The sequence below is a fragment of the Caretta caretta genome, chromosome 2, assembly GCF_965140235.1.
Source record: "Caretta caretta isolate rCarCar2 chromosome 2, rCarCar1.hap1, whole genome shotgun sequence".
Lineage (NCBI taxonomy): Eukaryota > Metazoa > Chordata > Testudines > Cheloniidae > Caretta > Caretta caretta.
In genome coordinates, this window is record NC_134207.1 from 191099343 (window position 1) to 191124577 (window position 25235).

A 25235-nucleotide genomic window follows, 5' to 3' on the forward strand; every position below is an offset into this window, starting at 1 on the left:
CAGGAGGAGATCTAAGTCGAGGAAGGTCCTCCTTATAAACTTGACCTGAGTCTCCACCTGGGCTCTCGAGCGACCTCTGATCAGCCAGTCATCGAGGTATGGAAAAACCTGTATCTGGTGTTTGCGCAGGAACGCCGCGACAACTGCCATACATTCTGTGAATACTCGGTGGGGGGGGGGTGTCAGTTGACAGTCCGACCGGCAGGACGGCTAACTGGTAGTGGCCTCTGTTCACCACGAACCTGGAGGTACTGTCTGCGATGTGGGACTATTGTGATATGAAAATACACTTCCTTCAAGTCGAGGACGGCGTACCAGTCTCCTGGATCCAGTGAGGGGATAATGGAGGTTAGTGAGACCATGTGAAACTCGAGTTTCTTTATGTACTTGTTGAGCTGTCGCAGGTCCAGCATGGGTCTGAGGCCCCCCCTTGGCCTTCGGTATGAGGTAATACCAGGAGTAGAAACCCTTGCCCCTTAGTTCCTGAGGAAACTCTTCCACTGTCCCTACCGAGAGGAGGGACTGCACCTCTTGAATTAGAAGTTGCTCGTGAGAGGGGTCCCTGAAGAGGGAGGGGGAAGGGGGTTGAGTGCAGAATTGGATGGAATATCCCCTCTCTACCATGCGGAGCACCCACTGGTCTGAAGTAATTCCAGACCAGGCATGGTAGAAAGGGGATAGACGGGACGAGAAAATAAGATGGGAAGGATCCAAAGGTTGTACTGGCAAGCCGTCCTCGACCGTACCCTCAAAAGGGTGGTCTAGAGTCCGGTGGGGCCCTGGGCTGGCCAGAGCTTTGTCTAGAGGGAGGGCATTGCCTCCTCAGGAGTGCTCCTGTTCTGCCTACACGGAGCGTCCTGGCGGTTTTGGGGTTGGTAAGAATGAGGGGAAGGTTGAGGCCTAAAATGTCTGCGCTGGGTAGCAGGCGTGAGAAGCCCCAGCGAACAAAGGGTAGCCCTCAAGTCCTTCAAGCTGTGAAATCTCTTATCCGTCTTCTTGGATAAGAGAGCTACACCCTCGAAGGAGAGATCTTGAATGGTCTGCTGGACCTCGTGGGGAAGACCAAAGACCTGTAGTCAGGAGCCTCTCCTCATAACTACCCCTGGGGCCGAAGTGCGGGAGGCCGCACCCGCCGCATTGAAGGCTGCTTGCAAAGACGCTCAGGAGACCAGTTTCCCCTCCTCCACGAGTGCAGAGAACTCCCCCCGAGCTTCCTGGGGCAGAAGTTCTGTAAACTTTGCCATAGACAAGCAGGTGTTATGCCTGTAGCGGCTTATTATGGTCTTCTGGTTGGCTATACGAAGTTGCAGGCCTCCTGTCGAGTAGACCTTCTGGCCAAACAGGTCCAGTTTCTTGGCATCCCTGTTTTTAGGGGTGGATTCTTGAAACCCTTGACATTCTCTCCGATTGGCCACGTCAACCACCAAAGAGTCCGGAGGAGAGTGGGTGTAAAGATGTTCATACCCTCAGAGGGAATAAAGTAGTGGTGCTCGGATTTCTTGGCCGTAGGTGCCAGAGAAGCGGGAGTTTGCCACAAGTTCTTAGATGTTTCAGTTATCGACTTGATAAATGGCACTGCAACCCTGGATGGGCTGGAGGGAGCCAGGACGTCTATGACAGGGTCTAAATCCTCTTCCACCTCCTCTGCCTGAATCCCCAGGCTTTGGGTGGCCTGCCTCAAAAGCTGTTGAAGAACCTGGTTGTCCTTGAAAGCTGGGGCCGTCCAAGTCCCTGCAACCGCTTCATCGGGTGAGGACGAGGAAGAGAGAACATGAGGTGGGCCCAGTTCACTGCCTTCCACTCTCCCTGCCCCCCCCGGGGTCCCTCGGCACACGGTACTCAGGCTGTGGAGCCAGTACTGATGAAGAACCCTGCGCCGCAGCCAGTGCCAGGGCAGGTAAAACTGGTGGGACCGAGACCGTTGGGGTCGGTAGGGACGGAGCTGAGGCTTCCACCAGTGCTGTCACCTAGAGCGCCGGTGCTGGAGCTGGCTGGAAACCATGTGAGTCAGCAGGGCCACTCTGCCCGAGGGCTGCGCCGTCATCAGCGGCGCTGACTGTGGCACGAACGCCGCCAAGGACACTGACACCGTTCTGGAGCATGGACCATGGACTTGACCCTGGCTCTGACGGTACGCCCAGGGTGTCCAGAAGGGCTATTGAGCCAGTGGTTGCCACTGTTGCTGCCACGGTGCCGGGTATGGTTGGTGACTGCGCCGGGACCTGGACCTTCTGCTTCGCGATCTGCTAGATCGAGCCGAGTCCGCCTCCGACTCGGAGGTCTCCAAATAAGATGACCATGGAGGAGCAGTCCTCTGGGTTGCCAACAAACGACAACTCAATTTCGGGAAGCGGTGCGCTTCCTGCATCTGTGCGGACGGTGCCAGAGATGGAGACCGATGGGCTGTCATGGTTGGCTTATCCCTGGAGTGGCAAAGGGGGCATGCGGTTGCCACAGATTTGTCCCTCCTTTGGGGGAGGACGGCACCGGGAGGCACATCAAGTCCATTGCCACCTCGAACGCCTCCAGCGTCGATGGTGGTTGTACGTCCACCAGATGGTCCGGGGACCGAGGAGGGGTTCGGACTCGACTGGACCCCAGCCGGGTCAGGAGTCGACGAAACCCTGGGCGGAAGCGAGGTGTAGGTGTTCTGTCCCGAGCGACTCGCGGATGGCACCGGTCCCTTAGATTTCAAGGGGGGCAATCGGTCCCTCACCGGCCTCCTCTTCTTTACCGGCACTGGAGATGGAGAACGGTGCCGAACTGAGGCCGACGCCCAATGGCCCGAGCAGTGGCAGTGGGCTTTAGAGTCCTTAGCAGGGCCCTATTGGCACCGGAGCACTGCGCACTGAAGAGGACGTGCTCGGTGCTGGGTCACTGGGTCCCGGGTCAGATTGCTGTCTCAGAGCCGCCTCCATGAGCGGGAGTTTTAGTCTCTGCTCTCTGTCCTTAAGGGTTCTTGGCTGGAAACCCTTGCAAATACGGCACTTCTCCTTTTGGTGAATCTCACCAAGGCACTGCAGGCAAGACGAGTGAGGATCACTCTTGGGCATAAACTTTCTACAGGACTCATGGAGTTTAAACCCCGGAGATCCGGGCATATCCCCAAAGGGGAAACGAACTATCTAACAAACCACTACCTACTATGTGAAGAAGTATAACTATAGAGAATAGCTATTGAACTATGTACACTAAGAACAGACACTGCTAAGGCGCTTGCTGTAAGAGCGAGCAAAGTTCCAGCTAGCTGTCATGGGCGGTAAGAAGGAACTGGGGGAGGGAGGGGGGGGTGTCGGCGGGGCCGGATATTGGGCACCATGAAGGCGCCACTCCAGGGGGCGCCCAGGCCGACCCTACTGACACTGCTAGGGGAAAAATCTTCCAGCTGGCATGCACGCAGCGTGCACACACCTGCTTGGAATGGACAAACAATCACTCGAAGAAGAAGGTACGTTAATTTGAACTAGTTACCTTTTAAAGCATGCTAGCACGGTCTACACGGAGCAGTTAAAGACAGAAACATACTGGAAAGCTTTATGAATTGCACCACTTTGGTGCATATTGCCAGTGCCATGTAGATAAGCCTAAAGTTATACTTGGAGACAATGATAAAAGTAGAATTTTCACAAACAGATCACATATCTGAACAAATAGAGGAAGGCACTCCAAAGGCAGACTACTAGGGAAAGATTATCCTTCCCCCATACGTTCCCATAAGAAAGTTTAAGTATCCAACTTACATAGTAAGCAAAGAAATGTATGCCATCTTGATCATTAAGGCCACATTAAAACTGGACTGTATGAGGAATTCAAGAAAAGTGAGTAGTGACATCTTGTTTGTGAAATTGTACTTTTTGTACTGTCACATTTAAAGTGCTTCTAGGCAAAGCAGTTAAAATGCAAAGAAAATGTCTAACACTACACCCAGTCATAATAGAGTACTTCACTTGAACCATTTAAATATGCAAATTAAGCTTAAAATGAAGAATGATTCTTCTAAAACAAGAATGGAAGCTTCCAATGTTTCAGCTTTCCCACATATGAATAATGCAAATATTAACCATCACATGAAATAGCAAATGAACTTGACATACCTATTTGTCAGCATCCTTTGATCTGCGCTTATTGTAAACATAGCAGTACGTAAATGACGAGGTAAGGCACCTTCACTGAGGGCGAGATCTTGCATTTTGGTAGCAATCTCTTTATCTCCTTCCTTTGGAAACAGGACAAGATGATTACTATGGAGAAAATATTAATTGAGCTGTTCTATCTTTAGTTTACAATATTCATTACAAACTATTTTGACCATTTGACTCATTTAAGTACATGCATTTTGGGTAATTCTGAATGGTTAATTTGGGACTTCTATTCAGGATGCCTCCTACATAGCTTTAAAAAATGAATTCTCAGCAACAAGGATCAGAGGATCTAACTGCAGTGAAGTCACAAGAACAGAAGCTTTCCAATTTGCTATAACAGGAGTACTTGTGGCACCTTTGAAACTAACAAATTTATCTGAGCATAAGCTTTCATGGGCTACAGCCCACATCAACCCTGATGTGATTAAATGCCATCAGGGGCTTGTTCACCTGTACATCTACCAATGTGATATATGCCATCATGTGCCAGCAATGCCCTTCTGCCATGTACATTGGTCAAACCGGACAGTCTCTACACAAAAGAATAAATGGACACAAATCTGACATCACGCATCATAACATTCAAAATCCAGTAGGAGAACACTTCAACCTCTCTGGTCACTTAGTAACAGACTTAAAGGTGGCAATTTTGCAACAGAAAAGCTTCAAAAACAGACTCCAACGAGAAACTGCTGACCTGGAATTAATTTGCCAACTAAATACCATTAACTTGAGCTTGAATAGCGACTGGGAGTGGCTGGGTCATAACACAAATTGAATCTATTTCCCCATGTTAAGTATCCTCACACCTTCTTGTGAACTGTCTGAAATGGGCCATCTTGATTATCACTACAAAAGTTTTTTTTCTCCTGCTGATAATAGCTCACCTTAGCCTCTTAGAGTTGGTGTGGCAACTTCCACCTTTTCATGGTGTGTGTGTGTGCACGTGCGCATTATATAACACACACAAACATGAAAAAGTGGAAGTTTCCACACCAACTCTACGAGGCTAATTAAGATGAGCTATTATGTCTATCTATCTTCTTACTTTATGTTCCATTCTATGCATCCGATGAAGTAATCTGTAGCCCAGGAAAGCTTATGCTCTAATAAATTTGTTAGTCTCTAAGGTGCCACAAGTACTCCTATTCTTTTTGCGGATACAGACTAACACAGTTGCTACTCTGAAACCTGTCAATTTGCTATAAGACATTAGTTTAAATAGCCATTACAACCTAAAAATGGCATATTTAGAGTAACACCAAATTTGCTCATTTTAGAAGGAGTGATGTTTTGCTCCCCAGCAACCAGCCCCACAAATTCAACCTGGTATCTGAAAGAAAAGCTGGATTTTCTTGTGTACTACCATCAGTTAAAGAGTCTGCAACTTGAACTTAGTTAACAGTGCTGGGCTTCACAGTTCAGGGCAACTGGACCCATATTTCCCACAGTGGTCCAGCAAGGGCACCTACTCTCAGGCTTCCACCAACTCTGACTTACAGCTTCCCAACAGCTGCCTTTCTTGGATGAAGACCTGTCTCTCACTCCCTTCTGACTGGGCTATTTCCAGGCTGCACAGGTCCCTGCCTTCACTGTGTTATTCCCAGCAGAGCCAGGCTTCCCAAACACACCTGCTTGCTTTCAGAGACTGACAGAATGCTTGTCAATGGTTATAAGCTACCAAACAGCTCTTCTTATTCAAGCCTATTTTATTCCTAAAATAAAAACCTACTCACATGTTAATAAGTTTACCAGAGATTTCCCAACCCTAACATGGGCTCTGACTGGAGCAGTCCCTCAAAACAGCTGACCCAAAGGGTTTCCTTTGGGTTTTAAATACATCACAGCTTCAGCTCAGAACACACACCCAGACTTATCAGTCTCAGTAGGCCCAGTCCTTCCTTCCAACCCTTGTCTAAGGACTTGGGGAGGACCTCCGTTTGTCAAGGGCCCATTTGCTAGATCAGGAAGAAGGTCTTGAGCCCGTTTAAAGCCAGTCTATTTGTCCAAAAAATCCTTGTCTAGGAGCCATGGAGAATTCAGTTTGAACTAGTATATGCATACCTCTCCCTGGGGGCAGCTTCAATGGGCTGATAATGGAGAAGGTACATTAGCATCCCTCTCCTACTAGAGAAAGTATATCCAACAGCTCAACACATACACAACTGCATTTTTACTGCAATGGACCTCAAAGGTATTAAACCTAATTCAATACAGTTTAGCTCAGTTCAAGAAAATTCAGTCTGTCACATTATATATGTACAAGCCAGAATAGACTCTCTCATTCTCCTATAGTCCTTCAAATCTTTACCACTGAAAACTTGGAACTGGTTTTTACTACTGACAAGCTGCAGATTCCAATTTCCTATTCAGGAAAGAAAGAAAGCCACATTCAACACTTCTCAGCATGTTATCCCAAAGTAATTGTTATTTAAAAAAAAACAAAAACAAAAAACACTCACCTCTATTATTGCCTTCATAACCAAACCAGCTCCTTTTACAATTGCCATTGAAGGGTGCTGAAAAGAGTTCATTACAATTTAGCAACAGCACAAAGTAACTTCCATTTTTATGGGGAAACGAACCGTTCAATGGATAGGAAACTGAACTTCATCTAGGATGCAGTTCTGAATTCAGCTCTGGTCAAAAACTACCAAATTTTTATAGCTCAGGGCCCCTGAAATAAATTAAGAGCTCTGACCTGTTCCTATGAATAAGAGTCCATATTACAGTCATGCCAAGAGCACTACTGGCAGTTTTCTGGGTACTCTCAAAGACTGAAATGATCAAATGGATATGGAAACAATTCTTCTCGGCCTGGTCCGCACTACGAAGTTTTACAGGCAAAACTTACCATTTGCTAGAACAGCCTTATATGCAGCCACACACAATTTTAAATCCTGCTGACAAAACCCTGAGCTTCTGTTGGTCAAATTAAACCAGTTCCCAGAGCAGAAAAAACCCTCTACCAGCACTCTTCTACTGGCAAAATGCCTGTGTGGATGCTCAATTACTTATACTGGTACAGAGAGAGTTCTCCAGCAACAATCCCACAATGCCACTGTCCCCACAGACTTTTTGAACTCCACAATCGGTGACTGGAAGCCCATGCCCTTTTGAAATGCCTCTGTTCCTGCTAGCACATAGGTATGGCTTTAGGTAGTAAGAGAACAAAAAGGTCTCACCTGAAAGAGCTTAAAGAGGGTTCTCCCATTAGATGCTACCATCTCTAACAACATATCAAACTGCTGCCCTTCAGTTGTCTCACTATACGGAGCACAGAGGGCAAATGTAAGGAAGTCCAGAAGTGAACTAATAACAAGAGCACCTGTCCCATGATCCTGAAATTTAAATGAAGTGTATAAGAATTTTAATCATAGCAACTGGTTTTAAAATCTTTGCTTAGAATTTTTCGGTATTGTCCTTGGCTACAAAAGGAGTACACACACTTCCCCCCACCACCGTTACCTGTATTCTACTTGTAGCTAACAAATAGCAGTATTTCAAATACAGAAAGATAAAAACCATTGCTATCATTTTAGTGTGGCAAAACAAAAAAAAGTTTCCAGAGCATCCCACAAAGGATTCACAGTAGCAGTGAGTCCTCTAAACAGAGTTGAAAGGTTTTTTTTTTTTTGAAAACCAGAAAAAGCTCAAATAAATCAGAGCACTACAGATCAGAGGAGCGACAGTTTCTAAGTAGTCCTTTTAGAGTCCTTGCAGGAGTTTGTTTTGTTGGAAAGGATTGATTTAACGGGAATGCTTTTCTGCCTATATTAGGCTGAACACATTCAAAAAAAGCTGATGAGAGCCCTCTAAGGGCATGTCTACACAGCCCTGCATTTTGGACAAAGGGGGTTTGAATAGGACCAAAGTGCTGCACTGTAACTCCTCTGCGTGGATGTTGCAGGCACAAACTTAAAGGTCCCGAGTTATCATGACTTTAGTCCTCTTTGGTAACTCAGGACCTTTAAATTCACACCTTTAGCATCCACACAGGGGAGTTACAGCATAGCACTTTGGTGCACACTGCTATTCATATGCCCTTAGTGCAAACAGCAGGGCAGAGTAGACTTGCTCTTAGGTTCTGTGGAAAGCTTTCACTCGTCTCCCCAGATACAAACTGACTGAACACAGTCTCAATATCAATTACAGATATATTTTTGGGTTTGAGCCACCAGTGCAAACTTCTCTTATGGCAAAGATACGCACAAGCTTACGTTAAAGGACTTGCTACATATGACCTGTCAAACCCTCAACCTTTAATATTTCAGTACTTTTTCACGAACTATGCCTTAATCTATGACTTACCACATGAGAATTAAATTTCTCTAATAAGTTTTCCAGAAACTTCTTTGAAGAAAGAAGGGAAGCTTTGTTCAGCTGCTCTTGCCTCAAGTCGTAATCATCATGCATAGGCTATTTGACAAAGAAAGCATTCACAAATGCAGTCATATTTCAGCCTTCGAACTAAACTTAAAGATCTGAACAAGTCTTTTGATGTAGCTGAATGAAGCTACAGTCCACCAAAATTTAATACTAACAGTGAACTCATGACAAAGGAAAACAAGCTAGTTAGGAGAGTGAATCCTATTTCTACTTCTAAATAACCATGGACAACCGAGTCTACTCATGTGATATCCTACTATTTCAACCTGGGATATCCTATGTACACTGCAAGATACGCATGCACTACACTTTCCACACAAACCCCATTTTCAGAGCCTTGCAATTCACACATTTAATAGTTTCAAAATATTGAAATCTTATTCTGTAACATAGTTGTGAGTTAAACACTTACACACATGAGAGCACACAGCATGTCAATAGAAGCATGGGTTACTCCATCATTGTTTCTTTTAAGAGCTTTTACCACCTTAACTCCTAGACGTTCCCGAAATCTGTCACAAGAAAAAAGGTAATTTAAAATGGATATTGCAAGTGCGTTTACATTTTAGGTATCAAGATATTTTTCTAAAAAGCCTTTGATATCAAGCCTTTGAGCAGCTCACTCAGTATTTAGGGCTCGTCTATGAGACCTGTTAGTGTGCAGCAAGCTGGGGTATAAGTCTACCTCACGCTACCCTGCTGCATACTAATGGCTCATTTTCACTAGCACGCTACATTGGTGCCACTGCATCACATCAGGTGAAGATACATTGCGTCGACAGGAGAGCACTCTCCCGTCAACGTAATTACTCCACCTCAACAAGAGACGGAAGCTATGTCGGCAGGACAGCATCTCCACCAACAAAGTGGCGTCTACACCGCGCTAAATCAATGCAACTTACGTTGCTCAGGCGGTGGTTTTTTCCACACACCCGAGTGACGTAATTTATATTGACTAAAGCCGTAGTGTAGACAAGGCCTGAGTTTCTGCATGGACCCTTCTGCTGTGCACTAAAGATTCTGAAGTTCACTTTGATCTACTTCCATTTCAAAGCAGAGTAGATCAAAGTGCACTACAGAATCTTTAGTGTGCAACAGCAGGGTCCACATGGAGAGTTAGGATATGTCTACACAGCAAAGAGAAAAACTGCAACTGGCCCGTGCCCGCAGACTAGCTCGTGCTGCAGGGCTGTTTCAGTGCTGTGTAGCCTGCCGGGCTTGGGCTGAAGCCCAAGCTCTGGGACCCTCCCACACTGCAGGGTCCTAGCACCCAGGCTCCAGCCCGAGCCTGAAATTCTACACAGCAGCGAAACAGCCTTGAAGCTTGAGCCCCATGAGCCTCATGAGCCTGAGTCAGCTAACACCAGCCAGCCGTGGGTCTAGTTGCTGTGTAGACATACCCTTAGAGCCCAGCAGGATGGTGTGGGGTAGACTTAGCGTGGAGCAAGCTGGGGTGTAACTGCTCATATGTTCACAAGCCTTTAGAGGACCTCTCTATATATTTTCCTTTTCTTTCATTTCAACTAAACAACGTACATTATGGCCAAAAGAAAGTGGAGCCCAAAAGCCCAAAGTCAGAGTTCAAAGTATGACATAATGGTAGTTACAGTAAGGACATGGACTTACTAAATGCACAAAGGAAATTAGCTATCACTTTACATGACCAGTGAAGAGTTTACAATAGACTAACGCCCAAATAATCAGAGAATTCAGTTCTTAAAAGAAAAGTAAGTATAGCTACAAGAAGATTTTATTTTAAATTTGCCCAATTTGTTCTATTTATAAAATTTTTCACAATAACCTTTTAAAAGCCACATACATACTCTTAACACATATAATGAAGGCTAAACTGATTTCATTTTCACAAAATAGCCTAATTGCAACAATGAACAAGACATGCACAATTTCTTCAGAAAGTCAGTCAAAAGGTTTCCAAGATTGCATCTTAAATCTTTAAGCCAATTATGAGTATGCCAATTTGCAACATCTCAAAACCTACTTCCTTCACTTCTTTCTTTTTGCCCCTCAAATACATGCAATCTAAGGTGTAACTGACTTTACACTAAGCTTGGTGCTCACTGCACCTTTTATCCCCTGGGGAATGTATGGAATTTGTAATTGCAGCTGATGTGTCACCAGAAAGATTAAACCAGAGGTAGTCAATTATTTTTTAGTCCAAATTTCTTGGTGAAGGTATAAGTCAAGGTCCAGAAGCCAGAGAAAACAAAAAACAATAATGAAAAGTAGTAAATAAAGATTTTGGGGTTCATTCAAGAGTGTCTGGCAGTCCATCTATTGACTACCCCTGGATTAAGCCATTATATTTGTTCAATGGGGGAAGAAAAAAAAAAATCAGTTTTACCAGTAAATATTTAACATACACTATAACTTAAAAGCAGAACCATAGCTGGCAACGCTAAAAGATTAAAGCTTAGTGTTGAGAACCCCTAATTTAGAAACTGTCAGCAAGATGCAGTTTACGCTACCAGGTGATCCAGTACCAACCACCTTATAGTCTTACATACATGAAACTGCTACTTTATAGAAGTTTTTCTGACGCCTCAGCTATTATGGATGATCCCAACCTCAATGCAGATTCAACGTTTCAAGGAGACTAGTGAGTATAAGCCTTTAGAACATTATTTAAGCGGATAGCAGGAAACTCTTACTTAGGAAGCTGAGTAAAGGCAAGGAAGCCAGCTTTTGAAGCAACTAGTCGTCTCACAGCTTGGAACTGGCTTTCAAGTTCTGCGTTAGATGCTACAATGTCCCCCTCTTGAGACAGTAATGCTGTTATGGCATTATTAATCAGTTTCTCCTTGTTTTCAGAGAACAGACCCTAATAAAAGAGTAAGAGCCATTAATACTTGCATAAAGTAACAAAAACTGTAAGACGTTGGGCAGAGAATTAATTCTTACATCTTGTGTTACTGCATGCAGAACTCCACTGTATGAGATGTTAGCATTGAACCTGAACACAGCATCTGCAAAATTGCCATCTGCAATGAGAAACAAAATGTAGTTGAGAGTTACATATTTTAAATGGCTTAAAGATATGTTGTGCTATAAAAAAGAATGCACTTTGAACTGAAGTAAAAGCTGAGCTTACTTGGAGGAGCAGCTAAGAACCGGAGGTGAAGGCTCTCTACTTCCTCATCTACAGGCATACTCAGCAATCCCCAGCGCTGACCTTTGTGCGTTGGGGTCATTTTCACACATACATCTCTATTGCCAGAGGCTCTTACTCCATCCAGCAAGCTAGCTAACAGGGAATCTCTGAGAAGAGAGAAAAATGTTTAGACACTTATTACCCTGTGAATTTAGACACTTAACTGGAAAATTATGATTGTTATAAGGAAAAGGTTGAGCACACTGACTGAACCGTAAGTACATGTGCCCAATATTTCTACTGGAATTCACACAGATCAAGGTTTTCCACTCTTTAAAGTATGCAATGCTACCAAATACAAACAACTGCATGAGCCAATGACCTGACAAAACTATAGTGGAACTCTTCCACTAACAATAAGAGATATGTAAAGTGATAGTGGATGGTGCAGTATGGTAAGGAAAGTAGTATTTCAGCTAGACTAGATTTTTCTGGCCTATTTTTTCTTGCATGTGCTACATTCCTTTATTTTCTGCACACAAGCACCTTGCTCTACAATCAGAGGTGTCCAGCCTATGGCCCACGGACCATTCACAGGCCACCAGAGCATTTCAGAAGGCCCACTGCCCGCTTCCACACAATATATTAACAACTCATTCATTAGCACTCTGCTGTCATGTTTACATCATTTTAGTTTACACAAGGGTGTAAATAGGCTGTTTCTATGTACAGTATTGTCTAACTAAATACATACAAAATAAGCTGAACTTAAAATATAAATCAATACAGGTGACTTTAAATCTTAATATGTAGAATCTATTTGGCCCCCATAAGTTTGTGCTTAGGTTTATATGGCCCTCCTGTGTAATAAGTTGAGCACCACCACTCTACATAATGCCCTCAGCCACATTTAATCCATACAGGTATGGTGGACAGACAAAGAGGGGGAAAGGGCGGGGGAGGAGGAGAGAGGAGAGACCAGACCAATTCAGTCCAGACAGTAAACAGTACTGGCACATGGTTACCAGCTAAACATCTAGGATTTAACATATTAGCTTTCAATCAATACTTGTTTCTCAAGATAGAGCTTGTTAATACTGTCTCTCCTCTAATCAACCTACTTCCTAACACTCCAGTTTGTTTAAACAGCACGTCTAACTACAAAACTTTTCAAAACCTCGTCAATTACCTTGACACCAAGTGGACAAAATATATATTTCTAACTGACCCTCTATAACTGTTCACCTGTATGGGATAATATAAGTGTAGGAGAAAAATTTTTTTTAAAGTTTCTTCCACTATCCCATTTACTGAAAGCAGATAGATATGGAACACCAAGGAGTTCACAAATTTAAGTGAGACGTCACATGTTATCTGTTTGAGGTAGTACAGGCATCTTCAAGGGGGAAGTCAGAGAATTGAAGGCAGGCTTTGAATGAAGTGAGTCTGAATTTGGCCCTTGAAGGTGTTTTTAACTTCACACAGCTTACATTATATTTTTGTCATTCAACTAATTTCCCATTTACATTTCCCTGTAATCAAACTTTTAAAATACCTCTCTGTTGAAGAATATCTTCGGATTTGTCCCTTGATAAATTCAATGGTAAAAAGCTGTGGATTTTCACAATCACGTACTAGTGCAAATACCTAAAAAGAAGAAGCCATGTAATGAGACCACCCACACTTATAGGAAACATTTAATGCAATTCTCAGGTAGTCAAGGAAGTGAATTGTTGAACCAATGCTCAATGTTACAATATATACTCAAGTTTCAAGGAAATGACCCCAAAAAAAAAACGAACTGCAAGTGTAATCAGAACTTCCTAGAATTTGTTGTGTCAGCTTTTTTGATTTAGGTTTTTTCAAAATGAATCCCAAGAATGGTTTCTGCATCTTTAGAAAATGGGGTCTGACAGAATGAACACAGTAAATAGTACTAATAAGTGAACTTCAATTTTAATTGTCACGTTGCAGTAGTACTATAGAATATTGTATTTTAATAGTCAAAATGTATTATTCTAAACAGGATTGTCACCTACCTCTCCTAGAGGTTTCAGTGTCACAATATTATACGTAGCAGGATCCCGCTCTACTAAGCAAGTTTCTGTAAGGGCTAATATTCTTTTCACAGGTTCCTTAAAGAAAAAACATGTTAGAAAAGGGGACCTCTTTTTTAGCCACCTAATAAATCAAACAAATAAGATGTAGTCTAAGTTTGTAGACCTTACCGAATGTCTAGGTGTTATTTTTTGAACAATAAATTCTGCTAAAGATGTGATAGATTCATCATTGCTGTATTTCCCAAAGCGAAGGCTCAAGTATTGCTCAAATTCTAAAGCTTCTTTCCTTATTCGGAGAGAGATGCCTATATAATTGCCAGCATGTTCTATTGCACTTTTGATAATTTCTTCCCTTTGCTCAGATGCAAACATGTGCTGCAAATTTTAGAAAGATATATTTAGGTAAGTTTAACACAAAAAATAAGAAAACTGAACATCAGCTGTAATCCGCTCAGGCTTAAAGTTTCTTAATAGTTATAAAAAAAGTGAACTTGTTTATATTGCATGACCGTCTGATTTTTTTTTTTATTAGTATCATTTACTAGTAAATGTTGTTAACTTGAACAAATGACATATTTTCCCCCCTCCACACAACTAGAAACACTATGACAATAAAGAATTAACATTTCTCCTCAGCACTTTGTAACTTGACCTCACTAGTTAAAATGGTTATAAAAATATTTTAAGTAAAAAGACATTTTCCTAAAATAATCAGAAATAAAGTATTATTCAGAAGTTAATAATCAACAATACCCATTGTAAGTTTTTTGTAAAAAAGAAATAAGAAACTCAGTATGTCTTGAATCGCTTAACTCATGTTTCCCTCTTTAATAAATAGAAAATTAAAACAATTGTGGCAGCAGTGATGTAAAGAATCTAAAAAGTTTAAGGTAATTCCTATTGCAGAGCTATCTTATTTTGCTGCACACCATTCAATTGCTTGCAGTGTAGTCCACAATAAATGGCTTAGGATTTTTATTTTAATTCTGCATGGCTGTATGGGTTCTCTGCTCCCTCATTTTAACTTGTTCCACTCAAGTTTATACACAGGCAGATAATAGCCAGTCTCCCAGTTAGTACTCAAGGGGACTTGGACAGAATTCTGTATTAAATGTTTTATTGAACCAACTTCTGTTGATGAAAGAAGCTTTCAAAGTCTGTGGAGATTAAAAGCTCGTCTCTTTCACCAACAGAAGTTGGCCCAATGTCACTGCCATATCCTGGGACCAACATGGCTACAACACTACCAATATTAAATGTTGTATAATTGGCCCTGTTGAACTTACCAAACTATTCAATCTACAAGCCATTTATTATCTGCCATGTAGTGATTTGAACTTACAGGCAGGAGAATGAGACAGCCTCATACTTATTCTGTTTATGTAAAAAACTTCTCATGACTTGATATACATATGTCTAAAATGTTATAATACTCACCAATCTACTAAATCCTCCATAAAGTATAGCGAAACCTCCCTGATAGTCAGAGAGATCAGCAAAACCTTCAATATTTCTGTAGTCATAGGAACACAGGACTTTATTAGTTGCAGGATTAATTTGATCAAACCCTCCAGGAGTCACTTCCAGAATCACAGGTTTTCTCACGTCACTCCAGTGATGCTTATAACAGTTGTATCTCTATGAAAGAAGGAACTGCTGTTAAGTCCAGAGAAAACTAAAAAGATTTCTTCACCTCCTGAGGACTACATCTACACATAAGTTCTTTAATTTGAGATGGTTTTGTATGATCAAGCAAGTGTCCCCAATAAATCTGAAAGCCATGACAGCACAGCATGGTTTGACTTATCTTTACATTGTAATTGATATAAGATTAACCCAATCCTGACACACTGTTCACTTACGGTCTATTCACACTGAAACATGAGCCTGGGCTCAAGCCTATTCCCTCCCCGCATCTATACTGAAATTGTGCTAACCCAGTGCTCAGACCCAGGGTCCTGGGATCCTGCAAGGTAGGAGGACTCAAGGTAGAGTCCAGCTGGAACCCAGGGGTCCAAGCCCTATTGCTTTGCAGTGTGGCTGCAGCCTGGCTTGACTCAGGTCCTGGGAGTCATCCAGAAGTATGACAGTTCCATGAGACAACTATCCCAACAACCTGCAATCCACTCTGAGAACTGAAGTTACCCCCCCCCCCCCCCCTTGGTGAATGGGAGCAGCTCAGGTCAGTGTTAACCTATTCTCTTCTGATAGTGTGCTTGCAGAGAGTGGTGATCAGAGAGCCTCCTGGGTTGGGTGATCTGTTCAAGCTTCCTGTAATGTGCAGGGTAAGCAGTAAAGTTTTCCCACAGTGCACCTTGATTGTAGGGCTAGAGAAGCCACATTCTGCAGGGGACACTAGGGACTCTGGCATATGGTTACTCTGACTTGGGTCTGAGCACTGCCGGACGCCAGAGCCCTAAGTTTTAGCACGAGTTAGAAGAGCCTTAAATGCAGGGTTTAAATGCTATGTAGACACTCAAACCCAGGGTTCCCTATCATGGGTCAGTTGACTCAAGTCCTACAAACCCTGGGTTTACATTGCAGCGTAGACATAGCCTTAGACAGGGAATCCCCAACACATTTCAGCCATTAGAATCTTGATTGTTCTATAATAGTGCTATGGAATACTTGTTTAGTAAAGTATCACTTCAAAAAAGTCCTACTTGGTGTAGTCCTAGAATGGTAATAGGCTTCTAGACACTCAAAAGGATATAAATGAACAAAGCCATCAAGACAGAAGACCTATTAAGATGCATTCCAGGGAGACCAGTGGATGTGAAACCACGTGTCAAGGTATGGGTGTTAAATGCATAAATCTCATAAGCTGACGTACTACAGAGAGATTCAGTAGCTAGTTTCCAGTAAGCTCTTTCAAGCTCTCTCCATAAATCCATTTGAGAAGATATGCTTGGAACTTTTCCCCAACTCCCACTATACACCAAGAATTCTCTTTTTTCCTCCCCTTCACACTGGCTAGAAAGGAGGTGAAGTCCTCCCAAAGTACGTAAGTGCTACTACACATTTACTTTCAAATGCAAGTCTTTGCTGAACAGTGTTCTGATAACTTCACTTTAATTTCAACTATTTCTAATTAATAATATTCAATCTCCTTTTAAAGTAATTTTTGAAATAGATCTGCACTTCTGTAGTTTGCCTACTATGGTTACACCACATAAATGTAACTTGGTAGCAACCCTTGAAGTATATTTTTTCCAGTTTGTGCAGTTACCAGTACATTACCTCTCTGCTCTCTATGGAGAGTTCTCCCATAATGTTCATCTCACAACATTTAAAAAAAGAAAAAAAAAAAGAAAAAAAAAAGAAAATTACAAAACCACAAAATTGGCAGGAAATTCAGATTTAGGTGTAGTAGGTAGCCGTAACTATTTAAAATATAAAGGGACATGGTCAACTAGAAATTAGTCTGTTTTTACAGTATTTGTAATTATGAAATGACTGGATTTGTAGTCCAATATAGACAGGCCAGATACTTGCCCTTCCTGTGATTTTTCCTTCTGAAAAGTCTGTTCTGAATCTCTGTAAAAAGGAGAATGAAAACAAATAATTCGTTGTTTTAATTATTCCAGAAGGACTCCGACTTGAATCTCTTTTGGATAGTCTAAAACTTAAAGATTTAAAAGTTGTATATTTAAAGGGCACCGTTTGTTTTATATAAACGGATACATTCGCTCCATTGTTCACCACCAGTGATACTCAGACAGAGGCTCACGAGCCACAAGTACCTCTTTAATGGGTCTCCTGCAGCTCTTTGCAGTATGATATTAAAACACTGTGCAATTTAATTATTAATCAATCCGAATGCTTTTACTGTGTTATTAACAAAGGTGAAAGTAAGCTGGTACGGTGTACTGGTAAGAAAGCGGCCGCCGGTACAGGCCAGTACACGGCCAATGTTAAAGCGTTGCTGCAGCCAGAGTAAAACGGGCAGCTGCCCCAGGGCCGGGCGATTTAAAAGGGCAGTGGCCAGAGCCCCAGGCAGCGCTGGCCAGGCAACACGGGAAGCACCCCCACGCTTTGCGCCCAGCATGGCCCCTCACCCGGGGTCCCAGTTCCTCACCTGCTGGCCCCTCTGCTGCCATCCAGGATCCCTGACACCGGCCCCCGTTCCTGACCCCAGCCTGGGGCTCTGCAGCCACCCCCAGCTGTGATCCCAGCCTAGGATGGTGAGGCATGTGGACAGGGGCAGAAGGAGGTGCAGCTCAACACCCGAACCCAAAAAATTGTTCCAACACCACTGGCCCCACCCCTTCCACCTGAGACTCCGCACCTTCTGGGGGCCTGGAGCTGGGCCTCCTACACCGTGCCCAGGGGCCTGGCAGCATTGCGTACCAGTAGGAGATTTAAGTTACTTTCACCCCTGGTTATTAACCAATAAAATCATCAACCTGCATTAAGTTATTAACTTACTTGCTGTGAGAATATAAAATATTTAGTACTATAGTAAATGAAACATTCACACTACTGTGGCTCTTTTGGGTAATAGTGATCACTAATTTGGCTCCTAAACCATTGAAGTCTGAGTATCACCAGCCTAATGCATCCAGTAAATTGGAGTCTTACATACAAGTTATTTCAATGAACACCGTAGTCCAAGTATATGAATATCCATTTTAATATACAAGCACAGCAGCTTTCCTTCTCATCACATAAAATCCAAAGTGAACATACAATATTATTAGATTTAATAAGAAAAACAGTAACATATCTTAAATTGGCTGAATAGCCAAATAACTAGTTCTTACCAGCGCTTCTGTAATGAGTTCTGTCCTATGGTCTGTAGAAAACTTAAGCGTTTCAGACTTCTTTCCACTCCCCTTACGAAAGGTGAGGCTGAATTCTGTTCCTTGCCCCTTTCCAACAGGGCCGATACTACAAAGATCTCCATAAGGCCACTAAGGTAAACAAATTAAGGTCACTTGATAAGTTTCAATTAATGTAAGAAATAGAATCTTTTATATCCAAATGTAGTGAAACAGGTATTTAAGGGTATATTTGTACCTTAGGTCTCTTTATAAGAGGGCTAAATTGTTTTTAACAATTAAGGTTATAACAACAAAACCCAACTCTCTAGTTTGTGATTAAAATAAAGGTACAGAGTAACTAAATAGGGCAACAAACAGCATATACATCTGTTTTATGACTAAGCATTCAAGTTTGATGAGGAAGCTCAATGCAATGCATTCACTCTCTGCTGAAAGAAAAGGAGTACTTGTGGCACCTTAGAGACTAACCAATTTATCTGAGCATAAGCTTTCGTGAGCTACAGCTCACTTCGTCGGATGCAAAGTGGTAGCTAGGAATTCAAAAGCTCAAGAAAAAGCCAACATTTCGACTAATGAAAAAGCACAAGGATCCAAGCAAACAAGGATGGAGTAGTGCAAAGTTGGGTAAAATTTGTGACCCTGTAGATCTCTGCTCTGCAGTGATTCCCTTCAAGGACACTGGAACTGCCAAGTAGTCCTGAGATAGCACACGCACAAAAAGGGAAGTTGAAGGAGATTGTTTTACTAAGTAACAATTTTAGTTCTATTGTGTAACAGGACAAAAGACTATACGAGCTTCAAAAAACACCAAATCACCATTTAAACTGTTAACTATTGCATCAGCTACTTTTCTTTAGCCTATAAAAGGACAGTTTGCCTGAGCAAGCCAAGTCACCACAGTGCCCAATCATGTAATTAGTGGAACTGACACCCATTTTAGTTATGCTTAGTGTTTATCACAAGAGAGAACCCTCTGTAAAACATAGCTGACCACACTCAAATATTAAGGAGGGGACAAGTCAGAAGAATATTAACATGAACTCAGATTGCATTAGGATATCTTAATGTATCCAAGAAGGCTATTACTACATTTATCATTACCTGATTTGTAACTTCTAGTGTGTTCGGATTGTACGTAGTGATGGCATGGGTTCCAACTGAGAAGACTCTCTTATACCTAAAGCATACCAAGAAAGTATTTAGTTTAAAAGTATTTTCCTGAAATCTCATAAAAAAAGCAAAATGTGTACAGATAAATACACTAATCACCCATTAGGACAGAACCAACATAAGCCTAATCCTAGTCACTAACCATTACAATGAGAATGGCCAGACTTAATAAAGTGAGTATGCTATTATTTCTCAATATAAAGGATTAAGTTTGCTAGAGTACTCTTTTATACCTTCGTCTTTGCCTCTTTTCCAATGTGGTTGGTGAACAGAAGAGAAAGGAAAGGTTTAAGAATATTTAATTGTTGCAGCATTCTCTCCCTCCCTGCCAAGCTCAGGAAGATCTAAGCCCAAAAACTTCAACAACATGCATTGACAAGTACAAAATACCAATGGGAAACTTGCAATGGATATTTTCACCAACATGACTATATGTAGAAAGGCAAAAAAAAAAAAATGAGGGAGAAAATGGATATTCACAAATTCAAAATAGCATAAATTGAGACAATTCTGAATGTAGAACACAGCTTCCAACTAACAGTAACTACTTGAATACTCTTCTCCAAGGAACTATACTGACGTAGTTCAACAAACACCACAACAACAAAAGTATACAAAAGCTGCACCAGAAGTTTGATGGTTTGTGTGGTTCAAAGAAAAGCCAACTGGTCCAAATCTATCAACTGCTAGTTTGCAGCAAGCACTTAGTATAGATCATCTGTACAAATCTTATTTAAAAGAGTAACACCTCTAACTTCAAGGTCAATCTGTGTTTGTAAATCAGCATTTTAACGTTTACGCAAATACAACAGCTAGAAATCTGGAATTAGAGTTCTACAAACATCTTTAAGTCATACCCCGTTTCCCTACCCCAGTATAATTCATCAAAAGTATTTGTAATTAGACTAACTATATTTTACATACAGACTTCACACATATGAAAGACATTTACATTCCTCAGCATGTTTCAGCTACCAAGAACCCTCTACTCAACGTGGCTGCAAATGGTATGGCAGGAGTGCATCTCAGGGCTGACTGTTAACTATGGATAAGGTAGGTATAGTGGGATTTCCCATCAGCAGAGGAGGTATTAAGGAGACACTTTTCTCTGGATCATGGTGGAATGGTAAACAGGAAAGATTTCCTTTGAATTGCAGAGGCAAGCAAGCAGATACATTTTTCAGTGACTAGACAAGTGAACTGGAGGAGGGTCTCAAAGTGAAGCTGTTCTTTATATCATGTGTATTCTGTGTGATGCAATGACCTTTAGTGCCTATTCAAGGTGCCTGGAAGTAAGAGGCTTTGGGTGGACAGAAAGTTAAATGACCAAGTAAGTGAAAGAGGTAGTTTCCAGAAAGCACCTTCAATAAATATTTTACACACAAGTCAGTTTAAGATTTCTAAAAGGTGAAAAGTCAGTAAGCAGGGTCTGGCAGCACTCAGTTTTACTACTTGAAAGATATTCCTCAATTAGTTATGAGTATCTTCAGAAACAAGCAACCCTAGGAGGAGAAATAAAAAGTTACCTTTATTCAAGGTGTCATTTCAATACTGCCTAATGTTAAGTCACCGTGTCAGAAATTACATTTCCCCCCCCCCCAAGAGACTAGTTTTACAAGTTACTTTTAATTATATTTTCCTTGCTTTTGTCAGTTACACCATTATATCTTTTTGAAATATTAGTATTTGATGACTGAATATAAATCAAATCTGATTAGTCCGAGGAAGGATTTACACACTTCCATTTGTTCACAGCTTTTTTGTATGCTATAGATTATGTACATTAAATTATATTTCCAGTAACAATACTGAACATTTAGAAGCTATAATTTGAGGGATGAGGGAAATCAAGAAACTAGATTTGACTCTGAGCAAGTTTAATGAACTTCTGAAGTGTTTACTAACCTCTGCTATACTTGGTTTACAATATAAATCATTGTTTGAAAATAAAATAAGGTGCAAGTACAGAAACAGTTGACAACTCAAATACTTAGAGTACCCAGAAAGAGCTCTTGAATAGAAACTGTTTATCTTATAAAAACTTAATAGATCTATGAATGCAAACTCTCATGGTATCTATTCTATCCTTATAGGGATATTGTCAAGACGACCATTCTGTTCTCCTCACTTCTCAGTTCTGTTAGCAGTCAGGATGCTGAAATACAAGAATTCTGCTTTACGTTCTAGAATTAAATAAAAAATATTGACTTTGTATAATCACGGGGAGATGAACAAAATGGTAATTTACATTTACATCACCTTTCAAACATGAATTAGGGGTATGGCTGTCAAAACTTCCATAGCATGGACATCATCCTATGTATCCGAGGCCCCATATAACCCTGTGGAGTGATCTGTTTCATCCTCTTATGGAGCTGCATCTAAGCTGCTTCCTTTACATTTTAGCTACTTTTACAAACCTTCAATCCTCTGGTTTGCAATGATGAGCACAGACACAAAGTCTGAATTTACAGAACTTCTGAACAGACCACAGCAATATCACCAATGTAATTAACTGTCAGTTAAACTAAAGAGTAGGTTGCAACAAATAGTAAAATAAAGTGAACTAGGCCTAGAAAAGCACCAGTTGTTTTAGTAGTAGGAGAAAACTAACTAGCTGGTGGTAGAGGGGTACCTTTTAATTATAATTCTTCCAAATATAGTTAGGCCCCTCTACGCAAAGCAAATATTTTTGAGAAATATTTTGAGAAGTATTTTTGAGCTCACTTATGTCACACAGGCTTAGTCTACACTTCAAAGTTTTGCCAGCATTGCTATGTTGGCTAGGAGCATGAAAATAAAACACACTCTCCCACACAGCTATGCCAGCAAAAACCCGGATGTAGACAGCTATGCTCACACAAGAGTGCTTCTGTCTGTTTAGCTAGCGTTGCTGGTTGGAGAACTTCATCTGTCAGCTTACACTGAATCTCTAAGCCGGTAAAGACTATAAGGCAGGCAAGCCCACCTCTGCTTTTGCAGTGAGGATAAGGCCTAAATCAGTGGATAGCTTGAGAGTTTCACAGTGTGGCTACTCTCATTTAAGCTAACTATTGCAATGAAGAAAAATACACGACACAAGCCAAAAGTAAAAATGCACCTTTAACAGTTAAGGTAAGGTCTCGCTTACCAATAGAATGACTGGATTAGCAGCTGATGACTTGTGCTAACTTGAGCTAGGTAGCTGAATCCCCACCACTGTACTGGATTGTCAGCAGCACTGGAGATTTAACCCACACCCCGACAGGCCAGCTAACTTGAATTTAAGGTCCCACCTAATTCCAGCTAGAGAGCTGCATGTGGACATGAGCTGGAATAGGGCCAACACTCGAGTTATACCATGAGTTAACACTGCAGTGAAGACAATCCTGGAAAAGAAGGGGAATCACAGGATTCCACTGTAGAAAGGGCTAAGGCACAAGGCCATTATCTGTGAGAGGTGTATTCAGAGACCAAAGAAGGGTCAGAGGTCACAGGGAGATCACTAGCAACTTGAGTGAGGACTTAATTTGTAAAGTCACTTAACCTGGTGGCTCCCTTTTAGGAGCCTTTCTGGACAAGATCTATAGCAAAAGCAATAAGCTTAATTTAAGAATTTGGAAAAGGAATGAGACTACGGCCTATACCAAAATGTCCTTTCTGGGCTCAGCTTCACTAATCCAGGCTCCTGAAAGTTCAGGAACAGGAAAATAAAGTCTCTTAATAGCGGGGGAAGGAATGGTTCATGTTTGTGAGCTAGGACCACAATACCTTGCAACATCATTCTACATCAATAGCAGTTGGGACAGAAGTGCCAGACAGTGAACTATTAGTTATTTGCACTGTATCTAGGAGCCCGAGTCATGGCAGAGGACCCCCATTGTTCTAGGTGCTGTACAAAGCAGAACAAAACCACTAAGCTGTTTCTTTATTTCCATCTTTTACAGGAAGATCTATGGCAACATCTTATCAATATCAAATTTGTTTTCTCTGTTCTCAACATGGAGGCCTCCATGCATCCTTCTAACCAATTCCCTCTATTTATGCCAATGCAAGCAACGAGACAAGCTTAGTTGAACCAGTCTTACCAGCAACACTAATGCATGCTCTTGAAAAAATGCTTATGAATGTTTCTCCATATTCAACACCCACTAATGCTAAAAGCTGTATAGTCCAAAAAGTCTCATGTTCATCATTAGCAGAATAATCACCATGAGACCAGAAGGGGAAAAAGTAAAACAAACAAACAGTTTATGAGAAGAAAGAAGAGTTTACCTCTTTGAAATAGGAATAAGATAATTTCTCTTCAGACAGAAGGGTCCAACCACTCCAGCTACAACTCTTACACATCAGAAGATCTACCTTCCCTAAGGATAGCAAGTTAAAACAGGGGTGGACAAACTTTTTGGCCTGAGGGCCACATCTGGGTATGGAAATTGTAGGACGGGCCATGAATGCTCATGAAATTGGGAGTTGGGCCGTGGAAGGGGGTGAGGGCTCCAGCAGGGGGTGTGGGCTCTGGGGTGGGGCCAGAAATGAGGCGTTCAGGATGCACGAGGGGGCTCCAGGCTGGGGCAGGGGCTTGGGTGTGGGGGGTGAGGGTTCCAGCAGAGGATGCGGGCTCTGGGGTGGGGCTGGGGACAAGGGGATGGGGGTGCAGGAGGGTGTTCTGGGCTGGGACCGAGGGGTTTGGAGGATGGGAGAGGGATCAGGGCTGGGGCAGGGGTGCAGGCTCTGGCCAGTGCTTACCTTAAGCAGCTCCTGGAAGCAGCAGCAGCCGCCGCCGCCCCCCCCCTCCTATGCGGAGGCATAGTCAGGCAGCTCTGAATGCTGCCCTGTCCACAGGCGCTGCCCCTGCAGCTCCCATTAGCCATGGTTCCAGGCCAATGGGAGCTGCAGGGGCCACGCTTGGGGCGGGGGGAGTGTGCGGAGTCCCGATTGCCCCTACGCATAGGGGCTGGAGTGGGGACATGCCGCTGCTTCCGGGAGCCGCACAGAGCAGAGGCCACCCCTGACCCCACTCCCCAGCTGGAGTGCCGGAGCAGGACAAGCCCCAGACCCTGCTTCTCCGCGGGAGCTCAAGGGCCAGACTAAAATGTCTGAAGGGCCGGATGCGGCCCCCGGGCCGTAGTTTGCCCACCCCTGAGTTAAAGTCTCACTCAAAGCCTCCAGAAAGAATGAGGAGTACTTGTGGCACCTTAGAGACTAACAAATTTATTTGAGCATAAGCTTTTGTGGGCCAAAGCCTACTTCATCAGATGCTTGCAGTGGAAAATACAGCATGCATCCAATGAAGTGGGTTTTGGCCCACAAAAGCTTACGCTCAAATTTGTTAGTCTAAGGTGCCACAAGGACTCCTCGTTCTTTTTGCTGATACAGACTAACACAGTTACCACTCTGAAACCTGTCTCAAAGCCTCCCGTAAGGTTATGTTTTAAGTCAAAAACTTCAACTTTACAAAAATGTAACAAATTAAAAGTTGATAATTTCTTGAGTAACCTACCTCTTCATGAGCCACAGATAAGGGATTATCTATTCAATTGACTGATGTATACTTAATGTTATTAGCATCATACAAAAAAAATCCTACAGAATACCAGTC

The 25235-nt window shown here is 42.4% G+C and overlaps 1 protein-coding gene across 3 annotated transcripts in view; it reads right to left on the bottom strand.

Moving 5' to 3' along the window:
• The window catches only part of DNAJC13 (DnaJ heat shock protein family (Hsp40) member C13), a 104840-nt gene that overhangs the window by 61379 nt on the left and 18226 nt on the right, over positions 1 to 25235 (bottom strand). For all 3 annotated transcript variants that reach the window (XR_012667179.1, XM_048838767.2, XM_075125699.1), the window contains exons 3-17: positions 19586 to 19661; positions 18464 to 18613; positions 17196 to 17237; positions 15138 to 15338; positions 13869 to 14075; positions 13680 to 13775; positions 13196 to 13287; positions 11641 to 11807; positions 11451 to 11530; positions 11201 to 11370; positions 8944 to 9043; positions 8454 to 8561; positions 7328 to 7483; positions 6605 to 6661; positions 4095 to 4216 (exon numbers count right to left, since the gene is read on the bottom strand). Coding sequence is in view for 2 of the 3 variants with exons in the window: in XM_048838767.2 (XP_048694724.1) it covers positions 4095 to 4216; positions 6605 to 6661; positions 7328 to 7483; positions 8454 to 8561; positions 8944 to 9043; positions 11201 to 11370; positions 11451 to 11530; positions 11641 to 11807; positions 13196 to 13287; positions 13680 to 13775; positions 13869 to 14075; positions 15138 to 15338; positions 17196 to 17237; positions 18464 to 18613; positions 19586 to 19661 (1824 nt within the window). In the remaining variant the exon portion in view is untranslated. The remainder of the gene's footprint in view (positions 1 to 4094; positions 4217 to 6604; positions 6662 to 7327; positions 7484 to 8453; positions 8562 to 8943; positions 9044 to 11200; positions 11371 to 11450; positions 11531 to 11640; positions 11808 to 13195; positions 13288 to 13679; positions 13776 to 13868; positions 14076 to 15137; positions 15339 to 17195; positions 17238 to 18463; positions 18614 to 19585; positions 19662 to 25235) is intronic.